The sequence below is a fragment of the Theobroma cacao genome, chromosome 7 (assembly GCF_053813885.1).
Source record: "Theobroma cacao isolate CCN51 chromosome 7, ASM5381388v1, whole genome shotgun sequence".
NCBI lineage: Eukaryota > Viridiplantae > Streptophyta > Magnoliopsida > Malvales > Malvaceae > Theobroma > Theobroma cacao.
In genome coordinates, this window is record NC_142645.1 from 4,473,616 (window position 1) to 4,492,902 (window position 19,287).

Here is a 19,287-nt window from a genome sequence, read left to right on the forward strand (position 1 = left end):
CTACTTTCCCTGGTTTCAGCCAAAAGCCTTTGGAGGAATGGTGCAGTATCAGGCTACTGGACTTGGTAACAGGAACATTCCCTGATTTTAGTGTTGCTATTAGATTTTTGGTTTGGGTTAGGCCTTTAATTACCTGGAATCATAAGGAATGTCACACTTAAGGAATGTGTAAGATCTTAAGGAATGTTTAGACCTACTTAAAGATTAAAGAATAGTCAGAAGTAGATAGTTTACCAAGTCTAGCAGGCTGAAACAGCACCAATCCTCCAAAGATGTTTAGTTCCAAATCTGGGAAAGAAACCAGAGAACTAAAGCCAAAAGATAACAAAGTTTAACAACTAGCAGATCTCCTTGCCAAATGCTAACCCTTTCTCTTCCCTGTGAGAAGAAAATGAATGATGGAGCAAAAGAATTACTATTAGACAGCTGCAGTCCAGCTAGAACATGTGATTGCGGCCGACACGTGATATAATGAAGTTTGAAACTTTGGCCTGTCTGTTCATGTAATTCTAATTCTACCAACCAGATCATAGATGGAAAAGCATGATTGTGTATAATTGCTTTTGGCCAAAGTATAACAACTTGCATTGATAAACGTCAACCCAATCAATCATACTTTTTTCTTTGATAGCAGGAAGTTGCCGGGCAACCACTGCAATCACGTGCATAGACTTGCCCACTGTTCATTTTTTTTGCTCCTTGATACATTCTTTTCTCACAGAAGATTAGGATTGATTTGGTAAGGAAATTAATATCTGCAAGTGGCTTTCTTCTTGGCTTTTGCTCCTCCCTCCTCCTTTCCACTGATTTTCAACCAACCCCTTTGGGGGACTGCTGCAATAACGACCTACAAGACTAGGTAAACTGCTTACTCTTGATTTTCCTTTTATCTCTGTGCATTTTCTTTACAGTCTTGGATTATGCTCATCTAATTTACTTAGCATTGCTTGTTTGTCTAATCAAAGATCCTTGAAGACTTCTCAGCTGATCAACCCAGGTGCTTGGTTCCTATTTTTCTTGGAATTTTTTTTTAATTGAGGGAAAGGGATTCGAAGTCTGCTTTTTAGGCAGGGATCATGTATCAGTCAATGAATCAAATGTTCGGGTGTACCATTTTTCTTGGAATTTACTTGTTTATTAATTCACGGAAGAGCTTGTCTTGCATGTTTCTTTTCTGAGGCATTGACTTGGAAAAATCTCTAAGATGAACAGACATGTAAAATTTCAAAGTTCATCATAACATTTGATTGTGGAGATATACCATAATCACATGAGACTTTCTAGCTAGACTCCAGCAGTCTAATAGTAATTCTTTTGGTCCATAATTCAATTTCTTTTCACACGCAGAGAAAGGGTTAGGATTTGGCAAGGAGATCTGCTAGTTGTTACTTTGTTATCTTTTGGCTTCAGTTCTCTGCTTTCTTTCCCAGATTTGGAACTAAACACCTTTGGAGGATTGGTGCTGTATCAGCCTGCTAGACTTGGTAAACTATCTACTCTTGATTTTCTTTCATCTTTAAGCACATTCTGTAACGCTCCAAATCTGGGAATTTGTGGGAATCTGTTATGGTATATATAAAAATACTCAGACTTATAGTTGCCGGGCATTTGATAAAATGACGAACAATACCTTACAAGTTAGGTGCGGGTCTTTACACATTCCTTAGGATTTTGCATTGTGGCATTATTTGATCTTTCCACAAGTTCCATTTAGGTAATTACTACCTTATTTTCCATTATCTTTTGTATGGTCCTTTTTCTTCCAATTAAGTTACACTGAAAATAATCCGAATAACTAGAAGGGAATAAACCTAGGCCTTGGTACTTCTCTAGCATATAGTAATTAGATATACCCATTTCCAAGATTCCTTTCACTTGTATTAAATTACTGATTTTCCTTCCCTTTCCATCAGTCTTTTTTTTATTGCCCACACGCAGGATTTGCACTTAACAAGTTAATTAGCCCTTGCTTCCCACTCTGCTTGAAGAAGAAACTTCCAGCAAACCAGCTGTTATATCTTCTGTTTCTCTTTTGTTTGATTGGTATACTTCATATTTTTACTTGAAAGCAAAATTACAATAAATTAAACAGTATATAATTAATCAAGCAGAACTTCATTGTTTTTCTACTCTCTCAAGTTCATTCTTCCCATGATTTAAAACAGTAGTACCATGTAAATACTTCTCAGTTGCAAGCTTGCTTTATTTGTTTAGTTTCTATTTGCTTGCTAAGAATTTGCTGAAGTTCATGCATGATGCAACTAAAGTCTTTTGCTTGCTTCTTGTCTTTATTTGTTACATGCTTGAAACATAACCTGAAGCAAACATTTTAAGTATAATTTGGTTTTGCATTACAGGGTGTAACTTATCATGGAGCTTGTAGGACCAATCCTTGAAGTGATAAAGTGCTTTGGAGGTCCAACTTGCACGTACTTGGATAATCACCGAAAGCTTGAAGAAAACATGAGTGATCTTCGAAGAAGAGTGGATGGTCTATGTATTCGGAAGCAAGATCTTAAATTGAGAAAGGATGCAGAGCTTCGTAGAGGAAAAGTGGTAAGGAAGGAGGTGGAGAGATGGTTTGAAGATGTAGAAAGGATAATTTTTGATATGCATACGATTGAACAGAAGTTATGTGATGTGTCATACTTCTCACGTGCCCGCCTTGGGAAACTTGTTTGTCGAAAGATCGAAGAAGTGAAAGAAATTCATCACCAAGGAAGTTTTCTTGATGGTGTAGCAATTGATGCACCGCCAACTGGGGGGGTAATATTGCAGACTACAGATCTAGAGGGTGAAATTAATGTAAAAGAACAAATTTTGGAATACTTGATGGGTGATGAAGTTGCGATGATCGGAGTATGTGGCATGGGTGGTATTGGGAAAACTACCATCATGAAGCATATCAACAATCAGTTGTTGAAGGAGGCCCGATTTGATAAAGTGATTTGGGTCACTGTGTCAAAAGAATTAAATGTTGTCAAATTGCAGGAAGATATTGCATCCGCATGTGATATGAAGGACTGTCTTCCTAAAAATGAATTGAAGAGAGCAACTAAATTGATGGATATCTTGAAAACAGAAAGATATGTCTTGATCTTAGATGATGTTTGGAAACGATTTTCTCTATCGCAGGTGGGAATCCCTGAACCGACACATGATGGAAGGAAACTAGTGATCACTAGTAGATCAATTGATGTTTGTCTATCAATGGGTTGTAAAGTGTTTAAAGTGCAACATCTTTCAAAAAAGGAGTCCATGAACTTATTCTTAAAACATGTAGGGCATGCTGTTCTACAACATCCTACTTTGAAAGAAATCGTGAAGCTTATTGTTGATCAATGTGGTGGTTTACCACTTGCCATTGTGACAATAGCTGGAAGCATGAAGGGGGTGGATGATGTTCATGAGTGGAGGAATGCACTTAATGAATTATGTGAACGTGTCAAAAGCGTGAGAGGATTGGACGCTGAAACATTTGAATGTTTGATGTTTAGTTATGATCATTTAGGTGATTCAAAAATTCAAAAGTGTTTCTTATATTGCTCCTTATATCCGGAGGATTGTACAATCGCAAGGAGCATGTTAATTGAAAACTGGATAGATGAGGGGCTCATTGATGAATGTGGATGTAGACAGGCCATGCATGACAGAGGTCATAGTATTTTGAATAAGCTTGAAAAGAATTGTTTGTTAGAGAAGGGTGACAATGGTGTAGGAGTTAAGATGCATGATGTTTTGAGAGACATGGCATTGTCTCTTAAAAATGCTTATCCTCGATTCATGGTGAAAGCTGGCATGGAATTGAAGGAATTACCACGCAAGCATGAGTGGACTGAGGATCTTGAGAAGGTTTCCTTGATGGATAATTCAATATCAGAAATTCCTTTGGGCATATCTCCGAAATGTTACTCTTTGTCAACCTTGTTGTTGCAAGAGAATCATGAAATGCAGAGGATTTCAGAATCTTTCTTCGAGCACATGCATGGATTAAAGGTTCTTAATCTTTCTAGTACTGACATTCGATATCTGCCCAACTCTATCTCCTACTTGGAAAATCTTGAAGCTCTTGTGCTTCGTTTCTGTTTCAAGTTAAGACATGTGCCTTCGTTAGGGAAGCTTACAGCATTAAGAAAGTTGGACCTTTATCATACAGGTATTGAAGAGGTCCCTCATGGTATGGAAATGTTAGTAAACCTCACGTATCTTGCTTTACATTCAAACAATCTAAAGGAGTTACCAATGGGAATACTACCTAAGCTTTCTCATCTCCAATACTTGCTAACTACATCGTATGTAAGAGGAGAGGAAGCAACAAAATTGACAAAGCTGGAGATATTTTCAGGTTCATTCACTGAGCCTCAAGACTTTCAGAATTATGCTGAGTCTATGGCGGGTCCAAGGCCTACAAATTACTTGCTGCTAGTGGGATCACACGGGCTTAAGTTCTATGAGTTTTATCGACATCAAAACGTTTTTTTGTTCTGGCTGCAGTTTGAGCAACTTGAAATTCATAAAAAAGTATACTTTTTTAACTGCAGGATAAGGGGAGATCAAGATCCTGTACTGCTCCCCAATGACCTTGAGGCTCTGCATGTTGAGGAATGCCATGATCTCCTAAGCTTAAGCAATACATTTTTGTTCCATGATCAGGCAAATAATTTGAAGCATTGTTATATTTGGCAGTGTAGAGGAATACAGTGCTTGCTTGACTTGTCATTCTCGTCTTGCAACTTACTTCAGAGAATTGAAACCCTACACCTTAAACGATTGCAAAACTTGCGTCAACTTGTAATAGTAGGAGTAGCAGCTGAATCTACATCTCAGGCTCCGATGCTACCTTCCGTCTTCTCTTCTCTTAAATATTTTTATTTGGACAGCTGTTCAAGTATGAAGAAGTTGTTTTCATTTGAGTCAGTGCAGAGCCTCCAAAACTTAGAGGAACTTAAAGTTGTATTTTGTAAAGAAATGGAGGAAATAATAGCATCAGAAGAAGAAGAAGGAGAATGGATGGATCCCAACACAACAACATTTATTCTTCCCAAATTAAGGAAGCTGCACTTGGAGTACTTACCAGAATTGAAAAGCATTTGTGGTTCTGGAGTTGCTATTCGTGTAGATTCTCTGGAATATAGGATTTCTGATTGTTTGAAGTTAAAGCCTGCTTCTTGTCGTGCATTTATATCAGGTGAAGAGGTCTTTATCTAATAAATGTGCTTGAGCATCTTCCACTAAGGCCTTACCAGTGAGTTCTTTTCTGTTCGATTACTTGTTTTGTTTCTATGAATTTTATGTTACCCTTTGTCATTCTGTGATGAATTGATGATTATAGCTGTTGTTTTAATGTCAATTAGTGAAGCTTAAAGTGTTCATTTTACAAAGAAAGTTCTAAAAAAAGATCTTGTCATTAGATTTTTATTTATGTATATTTTAAGTCTGTGATGGTATAGAAGCCATAATTGTTGATCTTTTTCAAATGAAATAGAGTTACCCTTGGATTGTTTTGGTCGTTCTATGACTTACAAGTCATTTTGCTCAAAGTTGAAAGTTTGTTGATAGAATCTCCTGGGGTTATATTTTTGCTCATTGGTTGTTTTATACTCTAAACATAGAATTTCTTACCACATTTTCCAACTCTCTGGAATTTAGTCATCTTGGTCTCTGCCAACCCTGTTTTGAAATGAATTCTATTATTGATGTTTGTTAAACTTTGATAGCTCCTACTCAGGCAATCCAGGTATAGCTGGTCCAGGAGGTGTTTTCCAAAGAAATTTCTTTCCTAGGACTTTAAACAAGCTTACAAGCTGAACTTTGGGGTCTTAGGGATGGTCTGCTTTAATAAAGGTCTTGGGATTTCAACACCTTGAAATTGAAGTGGATGTCTTGCTTGTGTTTGAGCTACTCCAGAAAACTAACACTGAAATTTGTCTGACATTTCTTTGTTTCCAGAAACTGGCTTGAGGAAATCTGTCATATTTGGTCATGTCAATAATAGAGTGTCTGCTTGAGTTATCCTCCTCAACCTCATCCTACTCCCCATTTCAGAAACTTGAGAAGCTCGAGCTTGTGAGTTTGTATAACTTGCATGTACATGTGAAAATAAAGAGAGCAGCAGCTGTACCTGCATCTCGTACACCCGCAGCTGCTGTCATGATCTTCTGTCTTAAGATATTTACTCTAATTCATAGTACTAGTATCAACAAGTTGTTGCCATCTGGTTTCTTGAAGGATCTTCAACATCTAGAGGAGATTTTGGTTAGTTCATGCAAAGAAATGCAGGAAATAATAGCATCAGAAGAAGAGGAAGAGAATCACAAGGGAGAAGGAACTAATGCAACCATAACAATGGCTCTTCCCAACCCAAGGCAATTGCCCTTTTTTGACTCACCAAAATTGGAGAGAATCTGGTGCAAAAAGGGAGTCATGGTTTGTGATTCCTTCAATTTATCTTCAATTTGCAGTGATCTTCATTTAATCATTTCAGTAATTTACTTTATGTTGTAAATATAAAAGCACATCAAGCAGTTTATGTTTCTACGTGATGGTTTGCTTGATAATCCTGTCCTGTAAGTAAGTAATAATATTACATAAACTTCCTACAACAACATTGTCTCGCCTTTTTCCAATGTCTGATATAAAGGTAGAGAAAGTCAATTATCAAACAAGAATTATGTAGTTAGAATAAATTGAAAAAGTGGAGGAATGGTGCAGTATCAGGCTACTGGACTTGGTAACAGGAACATCCCCTGATTTTAGTGTTGCAATTACTTCTTGGTTTGGGTTTAGGCCTTTGATAGCTGGAATCAGAAGGAAATAAAAGTGGAGGAATGGTGCTGTATCAGGCTACTGGACTTGGTAACAGCAACATTCCTTGATTGTAGTGTTGCTATTACTTTTTGGTTTGGCTTTAGGCCCTTGATACGTGGAATCAAGAGGAAACAGTGGGCCACTAAACTAGAATAATAGCTTCTGGTCTTTATTTACTGGCTGAAAAGTCAATTAGCGAATAAAACTATCCTCAACAGACAGAAAATCTGAGTCCTTGTGTTTCAGAAGGTTTCTACCATGGCCGACACCATCAGAACCGACGTAGTGGACAACGTTCTGAACGCTAAACGCCGTGACACGATTGGACGTTTCCTAACCAACCTCGGCAAATTCGCGGTTGATTCAGCCGCCAGCGTCTCCCTCAAAGGTTTCACTGGTTCGTTCTCTCTCTCTCTTACTGTTTTCAGATATGAATTGCATAGCAGGAGCCATCATCTTAATGGGAATTTTACATCAGTTAGACCATATGATTGTTCTGATTTCTTAGTTTAATGTTTGATGAAATCTATTCTAGCCCACCAATTGTTCATATGCCAATGATTTTGTTCCAACCTCTAGGCTTTTCTGGTGCGAGTACTGCAGGGGGAAAGAAACTGTACGAGATTTTGCAGGAAAGATTCAAAGCTCAGCCAACTCCACCCTTGTTAAACTGCAAAAGGAAATCGGAAGATGACAAACTGATGGAGAAGATGCAATTAGCAAAGATGGAAGACATGAATGAGGTTAAGCAAGAAAGTAAAACAGCGGGCAAACCTGTTGCAGGATCGGAGCCCATGAAGAAGAAGAAGATACCCCACGACATGAAGGACTTGGGTCTTCAGAATCCTGACAGGAAAAGAATTTTCATTCGTTCTCGGCTGTAAAAATAGGCTATTGTGTTGTTCAGGTCATGGTTCTCTGATACAGAGACTCCATTTCTGAATCTTGGTTCTCTAGGACTGATCCCCCTCTCCGTCTGATTGACTGCAACCCTTCTCCTCAATTGGTATTTTGCGCTTTAAAAATATTTGTTCTGTAAATTTGCATCAATGTTCTGGCATTAATTCACTGTTTCTTCAAGATGAAAGTCTAGGGCTGTGAAATTTCTTCAGGATGTAGTGAACTGCAAACATATAAACTTGTGAACTTACCTCAAACACAAGTAGAATTGACTGTAAAATTAACTTTTAAATGTTCTTGAGACAATGAGGGGTAAGTCACTGTTTAATCCTTTCAAGCACCATGTTCATCATCATTCATGGAGGTAAAAGAATTTTTTAACCATGCTGATACAGTTCTATGTCATGATTAAGTTACAGTAATTGAATTTCATCAAAAAGGAAAAGTTTGGATACAAGACCAATTCCAACAAAAGGGCAAGTGATTTTCAATAAAGACCAAATTAATAAAATTAATTGAATAAATTCAGATAAAATGGTTCGATTAACTTGGAAATGAGCGTGGTTAAATTAATGACGATAAAATTTTAAATAATATTCAATCGAACTAACCGAACTACCATTCAATCAACAGTAATAAATTTGGAGTATTGAAATTGTGTACTCTTAGGCATATTTTTTTCTTCCCTAATTACAACTTCCTTTTGAAAAATGATAACCCAATCAATCATACTATACTTTTCTTCCCTCCACATTTCTTCTTTGATAGCATGACAGTTGCCGGGCAACCACTTGCATTGACTTGCCCACTGTTGATTTCTTTTGATCCATAATTCATTCTTTTTCTCACAGAAGATTAGGATTTGGTAAGGAAAATTAAAAACACCTGCTACTTGCTTTCTTCTTGGCTTTTGCTTCTCCCTCAACCAACCTCTTTGGAGGACTGCTGGAATATCAACCTACAAGACTTGGTAAACTGCTGGAATATCAACCTACAAGACTTGGTAAACTGCTTACTTACTCTTGATTTTCCTTTTCTCTCTGGGCATTTTCTTTACAGTCTTGCATTATAGCAACATTTCATGTATATAAGTATAAATTTTAATTTGTGGGTGAATTAATGCAGATTTTCTTGTGAAAATATGTACATAAAAATAATTAATTACACGTGGATGAATTTAATTTGAATTTTATTTAATTTCAAAAACGTAAAAATATTAAGATTGATGACATGACATGATAAAAGCGAGTACATATATACGAAGGTACGTAATTAACTGTGGAAATTAACTAGATTTACATAGAGTATAAAACACTAAGTAACGTTGATTATAATATAGGTTTGTTGAGAGGAGGAACAACAAGAACAAGGATAGCATAAATGTAAACCAATCATCTTAGAAATGTTTGATTTACTTGCCAATTTACTTGGCTTTGCTTGTTTTGTCTTTGTTCCATACTTGAAACATTGCAAGTCAGGTAAACATTTCCATTTACATTGGTTTTGCATCACAGGAGGTAGCTTATATGGAGCTGGTTGGGCTAATCGTTGAAGTGATCAAGTGCATAGGGGCACCCACTTGCATATACTTGGATAATCACATGAAACTTGAAGAACGTGTGACTGATCTTAGAAGAAGATTGAATGATCTGAATATCAGAAAGCAAGATATAGAATCAAGACTGGAAGTAGAGGTTCGTCGTAGGAGAGTGGCAAAGAAAGAAGTGGAGAAATGGCTTGGTGATGTGCAAAGGATGAATGATGAGTTGCAGAAGATTGAACAGAAGCTCCATGTCGTGTCATACTTCTCACGTGCTCGCCTAGGAAAATTAGTTCACAGGAAAACTGCAGAAGTGAAGGAAATTTATGAACAAGGCAATTTCCCTGATGGTTTGGCAATTGATCGCCCTCCAGCCACTGGAGTGACATTGCAGACAACGGATTTAGAAGGTGAAACTAGAGTGAAAGAACAAATTTGGAGATACTTGAATGGGGACGAGGTTGGAATGATTGCAGTATGTGGAATGGGTGGAATAGGGAAAACTACGGTCATGAAGCATATCAACAATCAGTTGTTGAAGGAGACTCGGTTTGATAAAGTGATTTGGGTCACCGTATCCAAAGAACTCAATGTTATCAAGTTACAATAAGATATTGCTCGGGGTTTGAGTCGATGTCTTCCTGAAGATGAATTGGAACGAGCAACCAAACTGATGAATATCTTGAAGGCAGAGAAATATGTGTTGATCTTAGATGATGTTTAGAAATGGTTTTCTTTATTGGACTTGGGAATCCCTGAACCAACATTACAGAATGGAAGCAAATTGGTAATCACTAGCAGGTTAATTGATGTTTGTTTGTCCATGGGTTGTAAGGTGCTCCGAATGCAACCTCTTTTAGAGGAGGAGTCCTTGAACTTATTCTTGAATCAAGTAGGGCGTAGTGTTCTACAGGTTCCAGCTTTAGAAGAAATAGTGAAGCTCATTGTTCAGCAGTGCGGAGGTTTGCTGCTTGCCATTGTTACAATAGCCGGTAGCATGAAGGGGGTGGATGATGTCCGGGAGTGGAGGAATGCACTAAATGAATTATGTGGACGTTTGAAAAGTGTGAAAGGATTAGAAACCGAAATATTCGAGTGTTTGATATTTAGTTATGAATGTTTGGGAGATTCGAGAATCCAAAATTGCTTTCTGTATTGCTCATTATATCCTGAGGATTATGCAATTAAAAGGAGAGAATTAGTAGAAAAGTGGATAGATGAGAAACTCATTGATGAATGCGAGAGTAGACAGATCATGTATGATCAAGGGCATTGTATTTTAAATAAGCTCGAAAACCATTGTTTATTAGAGAGGTGTCAAACTCAGAGTTTGTTTCAGGAGGAAGGAGTAAAGATGCATGATGTTTTGAGAGACATGGCATTGTCCATCAAAAGATTGGTCCTCGATTCATGGTGAAAGCTGGAACGCAATTGACTGAAGTACCGGGTGAGAATGAATGGACAGGGGATCTTGACAAGGTTTCTTTGATGCGTAATTCGATATCAGAAATTCCCCAGGACATATCACCAAAATGCTGCTTCTTGTCAACTTTGCTGCTGCAAGAAAATGGTGGAACAAAGAGGATTTCAGAATCTTTCTTTGAGCACGTGTGGGCTACAAGTTCTAGATCTGTCTTATACTGGCATTTTGGATCCCCCCAGTTGCATCTCCAACTTGGAAAACCTTGTTTCCCTTATACTACGAGGTTGTGTCAAGTTAAGAGATGTGCCTTCTTTGGCAAAGCTCAGAGCATTGAGAAGGTTAGACCTCTTTAATACAGCTATTGAAGAGGTCCCCCATGGCATAGAAATGTCAATACACCTCACATATCTTGGTTTATATTCAGAGAGTCTAAAGGAGCTACTGAAGGGAATACTACCTAAGCTTTCCCATCTCCAATACTTGACAACCACATTGTGTTTAAGAGGTAAGGATGTAGCCAAATTGAGGAAGCTGGAGACTTTTGCAGGTTTGTTCTATGACTGGCAAGGCTTTCAGAAATACGCCAAGTCTCTACCGGGTCAATGGCCTATTAATTATGTGCTTGGAGTGGGATCACTTTGGCCTCCCAAAGTAGATTACAACTTAATCAAGTATTTTGAGAAACCTGAATATTATAAAGAGATAAATTTTATAAATTGTGAGATGGGGAAAGAAGATCATGTAGCACTGCCAGATGACCTTGAGTCTCTGAATATTAGGAAGTGCCATGGTCTGATAAGCTTGAGTAATATCCCTTTGTTCCGTAAAGCAAATGAGATGAAGAGATGCTATATTAGTGAGTGTGAAGGGATAGAGTGTGTGCTTGACTTATCATTATCGTCTTGCAACTCACTTCATAGCATTGAGCTGCTATTGCTGAAGGAATTGTGCAACTTGCTTGAACTTGTTAGAGTAAGTGTAGCAGTTGTATCTGCTTCTTGCCCTCCAACACCGCCTGCCATCTTCTCTTCTCTTAAGATATTTATTTTGGGAGAATGTTCAAGGATGAAGAAGTTGTTCACAGTTGAGCTGTTGCAGGGCCTCCAAAACTTAGAGGAAATCAAAGCTAGAGCTTGTGAAAAAATGGAGGAAATAATAGCATCTGAAGGAGGAGAAGGAAAGGGTGCCGACGAAACAACATTCATGCTTCCCAAACTAAAAGAATTGTGGTTGATCTGCTTACCAGAACTGAAAAGCTTTTGTAGGAGTGGAGCTATGATTCGTGCAGATTCTCTTCAATATCTTTGGATAACAGGATGTCCTAAACTAAAGAGGATCCCTTTGTTTCTCCCCTTGCTTGATAATGGGCAGCCATCCCCTCCTCCCTCCCTCAAAGAACTGTGCATATGGCCTAGAGAATGGTGGGAATCAGTGCAATGGGACGACCCCATTGCTAAGGATGTCCTTTCACCCTTTGTTTGTTACAAGAGCTTTTGATTAGAAAGTGCCTGGACACACTCTCAGACAGGTAATTAACCTCTTGCTTTTCCTGGAAAGCTGCAACATCTTTGGTTGCACCTGAATCTTAAGAGTATAGTTTGATGTGGTTCTTGCATGACTTTCTCTATCTGAAATTTGGGTTGCATAGTTACATTTAGGAATCTGTTTGCCTTTTCTGTTCTTTCTGTAGATTATTTGATCTCTTGTGATTGACTGCAAACATCTCTATGGCTTTGTAAATTGAACTAGAAATATTTGATCTCTTCTATCTTATTTATTACTTAAAATAATCTAAAAATAATAATAATGATAAACACATTACTTAAAGGGTGATTCAGTCATTTCATGCAATTGAACAGTTTAGAGTTGTGTCATTTCCACTTCCCTTGTAGTTTTTATGCACTTCCATAAACACTCTCAGAATCACTTCAAGAAACAGAGCAGCCAGCACCGAAACCATGTCAGTTTGGACCACCAGGGCTCGCCAGGCCGCCAATCTGGCACGGCTTTCCTCACCTAAGTCTGCTTATGCAACTCCTCAAGCTGCCTCCCTCATCCACAGGAGGGGCCTCGCCAGCGGTGGCGGTAGTACTCCACTCTCACACTTCCATCATCATTTTGTATCAATGATAACAAAAATCGTATTTTTTATGTTAATTCAATAAAAAAAATAGAAATTTAAGTTTTTTTGATGATTGGGTTGTGTTGCAGACCATCATGGACCTCCAAAGGTGAATTTTTGGCAAGACCCCATGAACCCATCTAGATGGAAAGAAGAGCATGTGAGTTTTTTTTTTTTTTGTATTAATTTGTTTAATTTGTTTTTTTGTTTCAAACCCAATTCTTTAAAATGCTTAAATTTTCACTTTTTGTATGATTCTTATATCTTCTATTTGTTGCAGTTTGTGATTGTTTCTTTAACAGGGTGGGGTTTGCTCCTTTATGGAGGTTATAAGTATTTCACTGGAGGCAAGAAGGAAGGGAAGGAGGAAGAGGTAGTCAATTCTTTCTTTTAACCCCTTTTACTTATTTTTTGTTACCTTAAAATTCAAATTTTTGAGTATAAATTCAAAAAAAACCTCTTAAACTAGTTCTAGCTTGCTTTTCTCTTTATGCAGAAGGTTGGACAGCCATAGGCCTCAGCTCTACATGGTCTGAATATATAAGAGGAAGTAAGTTAATTAGCATACATGGTGAGAATGTCTTCCTATTTGTATGTAATGGTCTAGTTTTAAGCAGTTTTGGTCATGTACATGACTCTTCAGAATAATGGTGGTGACTGTTAGCACTTCTTTTAATTTCTCTTGTGGTCATATCACCAAAAGAAATAAAAAAGATGATAATGATAGTTTCTATTGTGGTTGTTTTCATCCTATGCTGCATCTGTAGTCTGTAGATGCCTGAATCTTCAGGCTTAAGACCTGTTTAATGGTGGAACTCAGAAGAAAACTGCAAACAGCAGGATTCATATCTTCATGGAATTGGATTAAAACTCGAATTATGTTAAATTTGAATGTTAAAAGGTCTGAATTGCTAGTTTATGAAATCTTGAAAGTGTTGTTAGTATTTTATAGGTATGTATACAAGTGTAAAAGACTATGGTCTGTTGTCCTTTCTTTTCCTCTTCTCTGCTTGATCAAAATAAACATTTTAGGTTGGCAATGTACCTCACTCATTCCTTTTCCATTCCTTTTTTAAGCAATTCAAACAAGAACTTTATCCTCTCCTTCCCCCCCTCTTCCTTTCCCTCCATTTCTTCTCCCTCCCTACCCTTTCCTGAACATGTAGTGTAAGAGAAAGAACCCTTTTGATGAAATAATTTTTAGCTAGGTATCAAATTAAAAATGTTAACATAAATAACATGGATAGGAAAAATTTACATGCATTTGGATTAGGACAAAAGAAAAAACAGTATATACAGATAGCACCTTGTCTATGTTTCTTTTATATGTAGCATTTGCTTGCTCAGTCACACTAAACCACAGCCCACAGATCCACACCAAACAATTTTATTTTTTTCTTCACTTCAATTCTCAACTGCATCTCCATACGGTTGTCATCCATGGATACCTGGTGAAGGAAAACCGTATCACCAACTCTAGCATCTTTCTGGTGAATAAATGCACGCCAACGAACAGAAATAGCAGATGGGTTTGCTCTGGCATCTTTACGGCCAACAAATTCAAGAGAACCACTTTGCTCAATGAAGCATGGAAATTTCCAAGCTTGTCCAGCTTTATCAACTGCATGCATATAAAATTTTTTACCATCTCTGGAAAGGGTGTCCATGAAACTAGAAGGGATCAATAAACCTTTCTTTAAGTCCTCTGCTTCTAGTGTCTTTGAGAATGTTGCCATGCTGGTTCCAAGTATGAAAAGTTAATGAAGTTGTGCTGCTAGTCGATTCTGAAGTTGCTCCCTTTGCTCCTTGCGCAGATGTTATGGGAAAGAAAACTCACTATAAGAGAAGGAAAAATCAGAAATATTATTAACATGAAATTAGGGATTGTTGGAAGTAGATATATGTATCAAACAAAGAAAAGTTCCTGGTACTATTCTTCCTTCTTTAATCACTCTTGACTATTAGCATCCTAATTACCAAGCCAAAGAAAAGGAAATGACAGAAAAAGAAAAATGGGACACAGACAAAGAAGTCATATATGGTTAGATTCTAAAGAACATGGCAAAAGAGTAGATAGTGTACATCGCCTGGTCTAACTGATCTAGTACTTTTGTTCTCAAAAGATCTTGGTTAAATTTGTAAAAGAAGGAAAGCTCAAGAAAATAGAATCTTAGCAGTAGCTGATCTCTTTGAGAAACACTAATCCTGACCCAGTGTATTTAAAAGTGGGAAAGTCAATGCAAGTCATCCCAGAGGTTTCGTGGTCACTTCCCTTAAAGCTGCTTTAATATAAAATAAAAGGAAATGTTGAATTGAAGGAAAAGGTGAGCAGGAGAGAGAGAATTCTGGTCTTTCTTCAACAAAAAGGAAAAACGAGGAAGCTGCTAAGTAGATTCACAGGGTGTAATAATTTCAACTGCTACCCTGGGAATTTCATGTGTTGATGGCGACATTGTGGAGTTAATCTTATACTTATGTTTGATACCTTTTGTCATTTTAACGTTGGACTTGGAATTCAGGAGAAATACACTGCAGCAGGGGGTTGCTAACTAAAGTGCTCAAAACTTTGCACTGATTGTCTGCAAAATAAATTGATCTAGATTCATTTTCTTCAAAACCAAGCAATTTGGGGCCTCCTAGGGGCTAGGGCAGTTCTGGCAGCCCTTTCAATGTCAGTGTTCATGGGCTTCATCACCTGTCTTCTTAATGTACTAGTTCTAAGCCATCAGCATGAACAGTTTTGTGCACTTTCTGGGGTTACTCCATTTATAAATCATGGCAGTGTCGCATGGCTACTTGGCTATGGTGTGTTTCTACCTTCTCTACTTGAAGCACAATGAGAAAATTTATTTGGAAATCATCCAACCAAAGCAAGAATAATCTCTACTACTTTCATAAGTTTATACCATGTTTTGGATCTTAAAACTTGTCCAAAGAGAGTCCAGGACAATAAAAACCATTGCCAAATTTTAACACCAACTGAACATGCAAAAAGTTATTTGTAATCAGCATGAAAAGATACTAATGGACAGTGCGAAATCCAATCATCAAAGAGTCAAAGCTGAACATTTGCTAAAAGCTTGTTTTATTAGTTGCTCTCTCAGCAGGTTGAACCATTGATAGTTCAAACAACACCCTTCTTACAAATCAAATTGGTTTATTAGTTCATTCTTAAAGGCTCAATTAATAAGAAGAGGATGGAAGAAGAAAAAGATGGTAGGTGACAACAGATTATATACAGAGTCATGCTAGAGCTAGCTGTGCAGTAACATAAGCAAGCTATCCGTTCGCCTTTTACTTAGAAACGAAAGAAGAAAGTACAAGTGTTATGCCACATTTTTTGTCAAAATTCATGGAACATTTGCCATGTCACATTCTTGGTCTTCATCAACAGCATGATGATTCATGAATTCTCTTTACTGCAGTCATCTCCAGGATGGTAGTGTAAAGATGTATTAATATGCATAAGTTGTTGTTTAACTCGGGCAAGATTGCACCTATTTTGCAGCAACATGTATTTCTGCTGAAAGGAAACAAAGAAAAGATCCTTAACATGAAATTATGATGAAGCATTAGCAAATTATCTATCAAACGATAAAGATATCGAGAACTTAAAAATTTTCTTTCTTCCCTGGCTAGGTACCAAAAGCTCAAAGTAAACTATTTATTTAAGTTCTTAACCATGTATGATAGCCCTCAGTCTGCATCTTTGACTTCTGCTTCAACATCAACAACCGCAGCTGAAGAATCCTTTCCTGCACAAACCATGCAAGATACTCAGAATTCATAAATTGGCGAACTTAGACTGAAATGCTTATCTTATCCTTAAATGGTAGATGTCCATTTATAACAACACCATTTGTGACAGTTAATACTAAATCCTCTAAAAAATAACAAAGATTCTGAAACGCAAAAATGGCAGCAGGTGTTAAAGAGGGAACCTTTCTTGAATCCAGGAGAGAAGCCATTGAATGCTTGTTCTGCTTTTGAAGTTTGGTTGGAGAACTTTACAGGTTCCTTGACAAATTTGTCATCCACCACTGCAATGAACCCAAATTGTCAAAAACACATGAAAAGAATGTGGATCCTACTCAAAGTAACAAATGCAACAGAGAAAAGCTAGACAGCTTTAGCCAGATTATCCTTCCTGCCTACTCTATGGAGACATGTTCATGAGTCTATAAGCCAAAACGTATCAATAAACATAAAATCTTAACCACCATATCCAATTGAATAGTGGTGTATGAAAAGATTAGAGTGTCAAATGATTTTTGTAGATTGCCAGTTCTAACTTCAACTGAAATTGGTAAATCAAAGTTTCACCTGAAAATGGCTGACTGCAGTAAGGGCACAGCTGCAACTCATCATTTAGAAAAGACCTGCAACAAATCATCATTACTGTCCTTGTCAGATGAATTACAAAACAATCTCATAAACTTCCCATAAGTTAGCAAGGTCAGCTTAGAGCTGTTCGTTGCACTTACTTGAAAATCTGAAAATCATTTCCGCAGTTTGGGCACTGCAAAGAAATCAGATACTACAGTCACTAGTAAACAAATTTCCATATATTCCTTCACATTATAAAGAACACCAAGTAAAACAGAGCTGCTCTCAGAAAACAAAACAGGAAGATATTTGATACTTATGAGCACAGAAAGTGAGTGTCTAACCTAAACATCATAACAGCACATACATGCACAGACGCTGCCTACAGCAGCACATGATGAGAACTTTGTTACTAGAACTCATTTACGAGGGAAAGTTATTCACAATGTGCTCTTGATCCTCCCTTAAATATTTCAAAGGGCCACCAGCTCCATTTGTTTTTTCGTTTTCCATTACCCAGTTTAATGAGGTTGCATTGTTTAGTACCAGTTTGTCATGATTCAGACCCTTGACGCACTATTTTCCATTAATTTTTGGAAGAAAACCAAAATAAGTGCATGGACGGAGGTTAATGGAAAACCTCATCAATCATTTCAAACCAATGTGTTCAGACCATCTCTCAATAACACACATTTATAGAATTTCATAAGCACGAATGAAAAGATTTGAACTGTTGCAGAAGCTACTGACCACATCAACTAAGATATGCAACTAGAAGACTTCAACCATTGATTTAGACAGACATGTTCTATTGCTTTAAGCTATAGAAAGTAGCCGTTCAAATATTAGTTGATCTTGCAACTTCTAAGGTGGAGGATGTAAAAAACCCACAGAAAGACAATTGAAGAAACCAGGGTGTTATAAACTGAACAGGGAACCAAAAGTTAAAGAGGCCTCACACTGCTTTGAACAATATCTCGGCCTGCCCACCAGAGGAAGGCTCCCAAACCTACAATAGGTATGAGAACTGCAAGGAGCTGAAAATGAAGATATCAGTCATTAGATGCAACTACAATTTCTAATGTCAGTATCAACAATGCTATATTTAACTGATATAAAAAAGAAAAAGCAATACTATATCCAAGATGGTTTCGCAAGACAAATGGTGATACTTTACATACCAGCTAATGCTACAAGTTTTAAGCACAACAAGAAAATCGGTATATAAGAACAACTTCTGACCTTAAATTGAGTAAAAATGCAAGGCAAAAGAAGATAACTATAGTTATCATATAACAAGTAAAAGAAATGCAGGCAATTTATCAAGCCCAACTATAAAGCACCCTGAAACAAGTAAAATATTAACAATAATTTGATCTTTGAATAGAAATGCCCAACCAGAGCATCCGGACATTGGGCAAACAAAACCAGGAAGAAGGGGAATTATGGTTCTGCTCATTACCCTAATTATATCTCCAACACTGCATACATATGATTCATGCCAAGAAAACAATAATAAGCTAAATTTCACATGCATACATATAATGAGACAGAGAGATTAATACCCAAATGGAGACAATAGCATCTAAAACCCAGCCAAGCTGACCAGTCATTGAAAGATAAGTCAACCCAATAGCCACAGCAATATTTCCCAGAAGCCTAGCAGTGTTACTATCAATTTTCCCACCACCACCACCACCTCCACTGCCACCACCACCATTAAACCCAAAACCTTGATTAAACCGCACCAAAACAACTCTTTCATTCCTCTTCCACCCTTCTTCTTTCACAAAAGTGCCATCTTTGCTCCTACCCACTTCCCCACAACTCCATCTTTGCCTCCTGAAAGCTCCCAACTTGAACCTTTTTTGCCGCAAAGAAGCAACTTTGGGTCCTTTTAGACAGTAACAGCAAAAGGGTTTCCCAGAAAACTCTTCATTTGATAAACTGAAGGGTGAGAAGGTAAGGGACATTGGAAAAAGTGTTGTCATTGGCAAGTTTTAGGGAAGAACAGGTTTTGGATTGTGTACTGAGACTTTCATGGCTTAATAATACTAGCTAGATTTTTCTTTCATTGGACGTTTTGGGCTAGTTTTCTAATTTCTGCTACTTTCCATTATCCTTTGGAAGTGTGCCACGTGTGCATTCTGTTGATATCCAGTTTGATGA

At 37.5% G+C, this 19,287-nt stretch overlaps 4 protein-coding genes and 1 pseudogene across 8 annotated transcripts; 4 read left to right on the forward strand and 1 right to left on the reverse strand.

The window, feature by feature from the left end:
* Positions 1-238: 238 nt before the first annotated feature.
* LOC18593832 (putative disease resistance protein At4g10780) lies at positions 239-6,617 on the forward strand. Of its 2 annotated transcripts, none has more exons than XM_007021219.3 (4): positions 239-859; positions 1,348-1,484; positions 2,358-5,245; positions 5,950-6,617. In XM_007021219.3, exon 3 carries the CDS (start codon positions 2,371-2,373, stop codon positions 5,206-5,208), a length of 2,838 nt encoding a protein of 945 aa, XP_007021281.3. In that variant the 5' UTR covers positions 239-859; positions 1,348-1,484; positions 2,358-2,370; the 3' UTR covers positions 5,209-5,245; positions 5,950-6,617. The 2 variants fall into 2 exon arrangements, with proteins under 2 accessions (XP_007021281.3, XP_088664295.1); XM_088808169.1 differs by having other exon boundaries at positions 1,431-1,484.
* A 278-nt stretch (positions 6,618-6,895) lies between these two features.
* On the forward strand, positions 6,896-7,894 carry LOC148761486 (uncharacterized). Of its 2 annotated transcripts, none has more exons than XM_088808172.1 (2): positions 6,896-7,204; positions 7,387-7,894. In XM_088808172.1, exons 1-2 carry the CDS (start codon positions 7,066-7,068, stop codon positions 7,689-7,691), a joined length of 444 nt encoding a protein of 147 aa, XP_088664298.1. In that variant the 5' UTR covers positions 6,896-7,065; the 3' UTR covers positions 7,692-7,894. The 2 variants fall into 2 exon arrangements, with proteins under 2 accessions (XP_088664298.1, XP_088664299.1); XM_088808173.1 differs by having other exon boundaries at positions 6,914-7,204; positions 7,411-7,894.
* A 485-nt stretch (positions 7,895-8,379) lies between these two features.
* Positions 8,380-12,167, forward strand: LOC18593834 (putative disease resistance protein At1g61300; annotated as a pseudogene). The gene is made up of 2 exons (XR_016027475.1): positions 8,380-8,677; positions 9,222-12,167. The product of XR_016027475.1 is annotated as a putative disease resistance protein At1g61300 (transcript).
* On the forward strand, positions 12,074-13,525 carry LOC18593835 (uncharacterized). Its single transcript, XM_018125058.2, has 5 exons — positions 12,074-12,198; positions 12,563-12,755; positions 12,882-12,952; positions 13,073-13,165; positions 13,289-13,525. Exons 2-5 carry the CDS (start codon positions 12,629-12,631, stop codon positions 13,304-13,306), a joined length of 309 nt encoding a protein of 102 aa, XP_017980547.1. The 5' UTR covers positions 12,074-12,198; positions 12,563-12,628; the 3' UTR covers positions 13,307-13,525.
* A 2,335-nt stretch (positions 13,526-15,860) lies between these two features.
* On the reverse strand, positions 15,861-19,247 carry LOC18593837 (uncharacterized). 2 transcript variants are annotated; one of them, XM_018125045.2, is made up of 7 exons: positions 18,684-19,247; positions 18,078-18,155; positions 17,277-17,311; positions 17,116-17,171; positions 16,734-16,832; positions 16,474-16,547; positions 15,861-16,315 (listed from the first exon to the last, which is right to left on the reverse strand). In XM_018125045.2, exons 1-6 carry the CDS (start codon positions 19,107-19,109, stop codon positions 16,489-16,491), a joined length of 753 nt encoding a protein of 250 aa, XP_017980534.2. In that variant the 5' UTR covers positions 19,110-19,247; the 3' UTR covers positions 15,861-16,315; positions 16,474-16,488. The 2 variants fall into 2 exon arrangements, with proteins under 2 accessions (XP_017980534.2, XP_007021288.3); XM_007021226.3 differs by having other exon boundaries at positions 15,861-16,312; positions 18,684-19,244.
* Between the last annotated feature and the right edge of the window lie 40 nt (positions 19,248-19,287).

Bases quoted from the DNA above. Each gene is read 5' to 3' on its own strand.
- LOC18593832 (XM_007021219.3), top strand. From the start codon at position 2,371: ATGGAGCTTGTAGGACCAATCCTTGAAGTGATAAAGTGCTTTGGAGGT.
- LOC148761486 (XM_088808172.1), top strand. From the start codon at position 7,066: ATGGCCGACACCATCAGAACCGACGTAGTGGACAACGTTCTGAACGCT. The intron at 7,205-7,386 runs GTTCGTTCTCTC...TCCAACCTCTAG, and splicing joins CTCCCTCAAAGGTTTCACTG to GCTTTTCTGGTGCGAGTACT.
- LOC18593835 (XM_018125058.2), top strand. From the start codon at position 12,629: ATGTCAGTTTGGACCACCAGGGCTCGCCAGGCCGCCAATCTGGCACGG. The intron at 12,756-12,881 runs GTAGTACTCCAC...GTTGTGTTGCAG, and splicing joins GGGCCTCGCCAGCGGTGGCG to ACCATCATGGACCTCCAAAG. The intron at 12,953-13,072 runs GTGAGTTTTTTT...TATTTGTTGCAG, and splicing joins CTAGATGGAAAGAAGAGCAT to TTTGTGATTGTTTCTTTAAC.
- LOC18593837 (XM_018125045.2), bottom strand. From the start codon at position 19,109: ATGACAACACTTTTTCCAATGTCCCTTACCTTCTCACCCTTCAGTTTA. The intron at 17,312-18,077 runs GTGAGGCCTCTT...ATTTCTTTGCAG, and splicing joins GAGATATTGTTCAAAGCAGT to TGCCCAAACTGCGGAAATGA. The intron at 17,172-17,276 runs GTAAGTGCAACG...GATTTGTTGCAG, and splicing joins AATGATTTTCAGATTTTCAA to GTCTTTTCTAAATGATGAGT.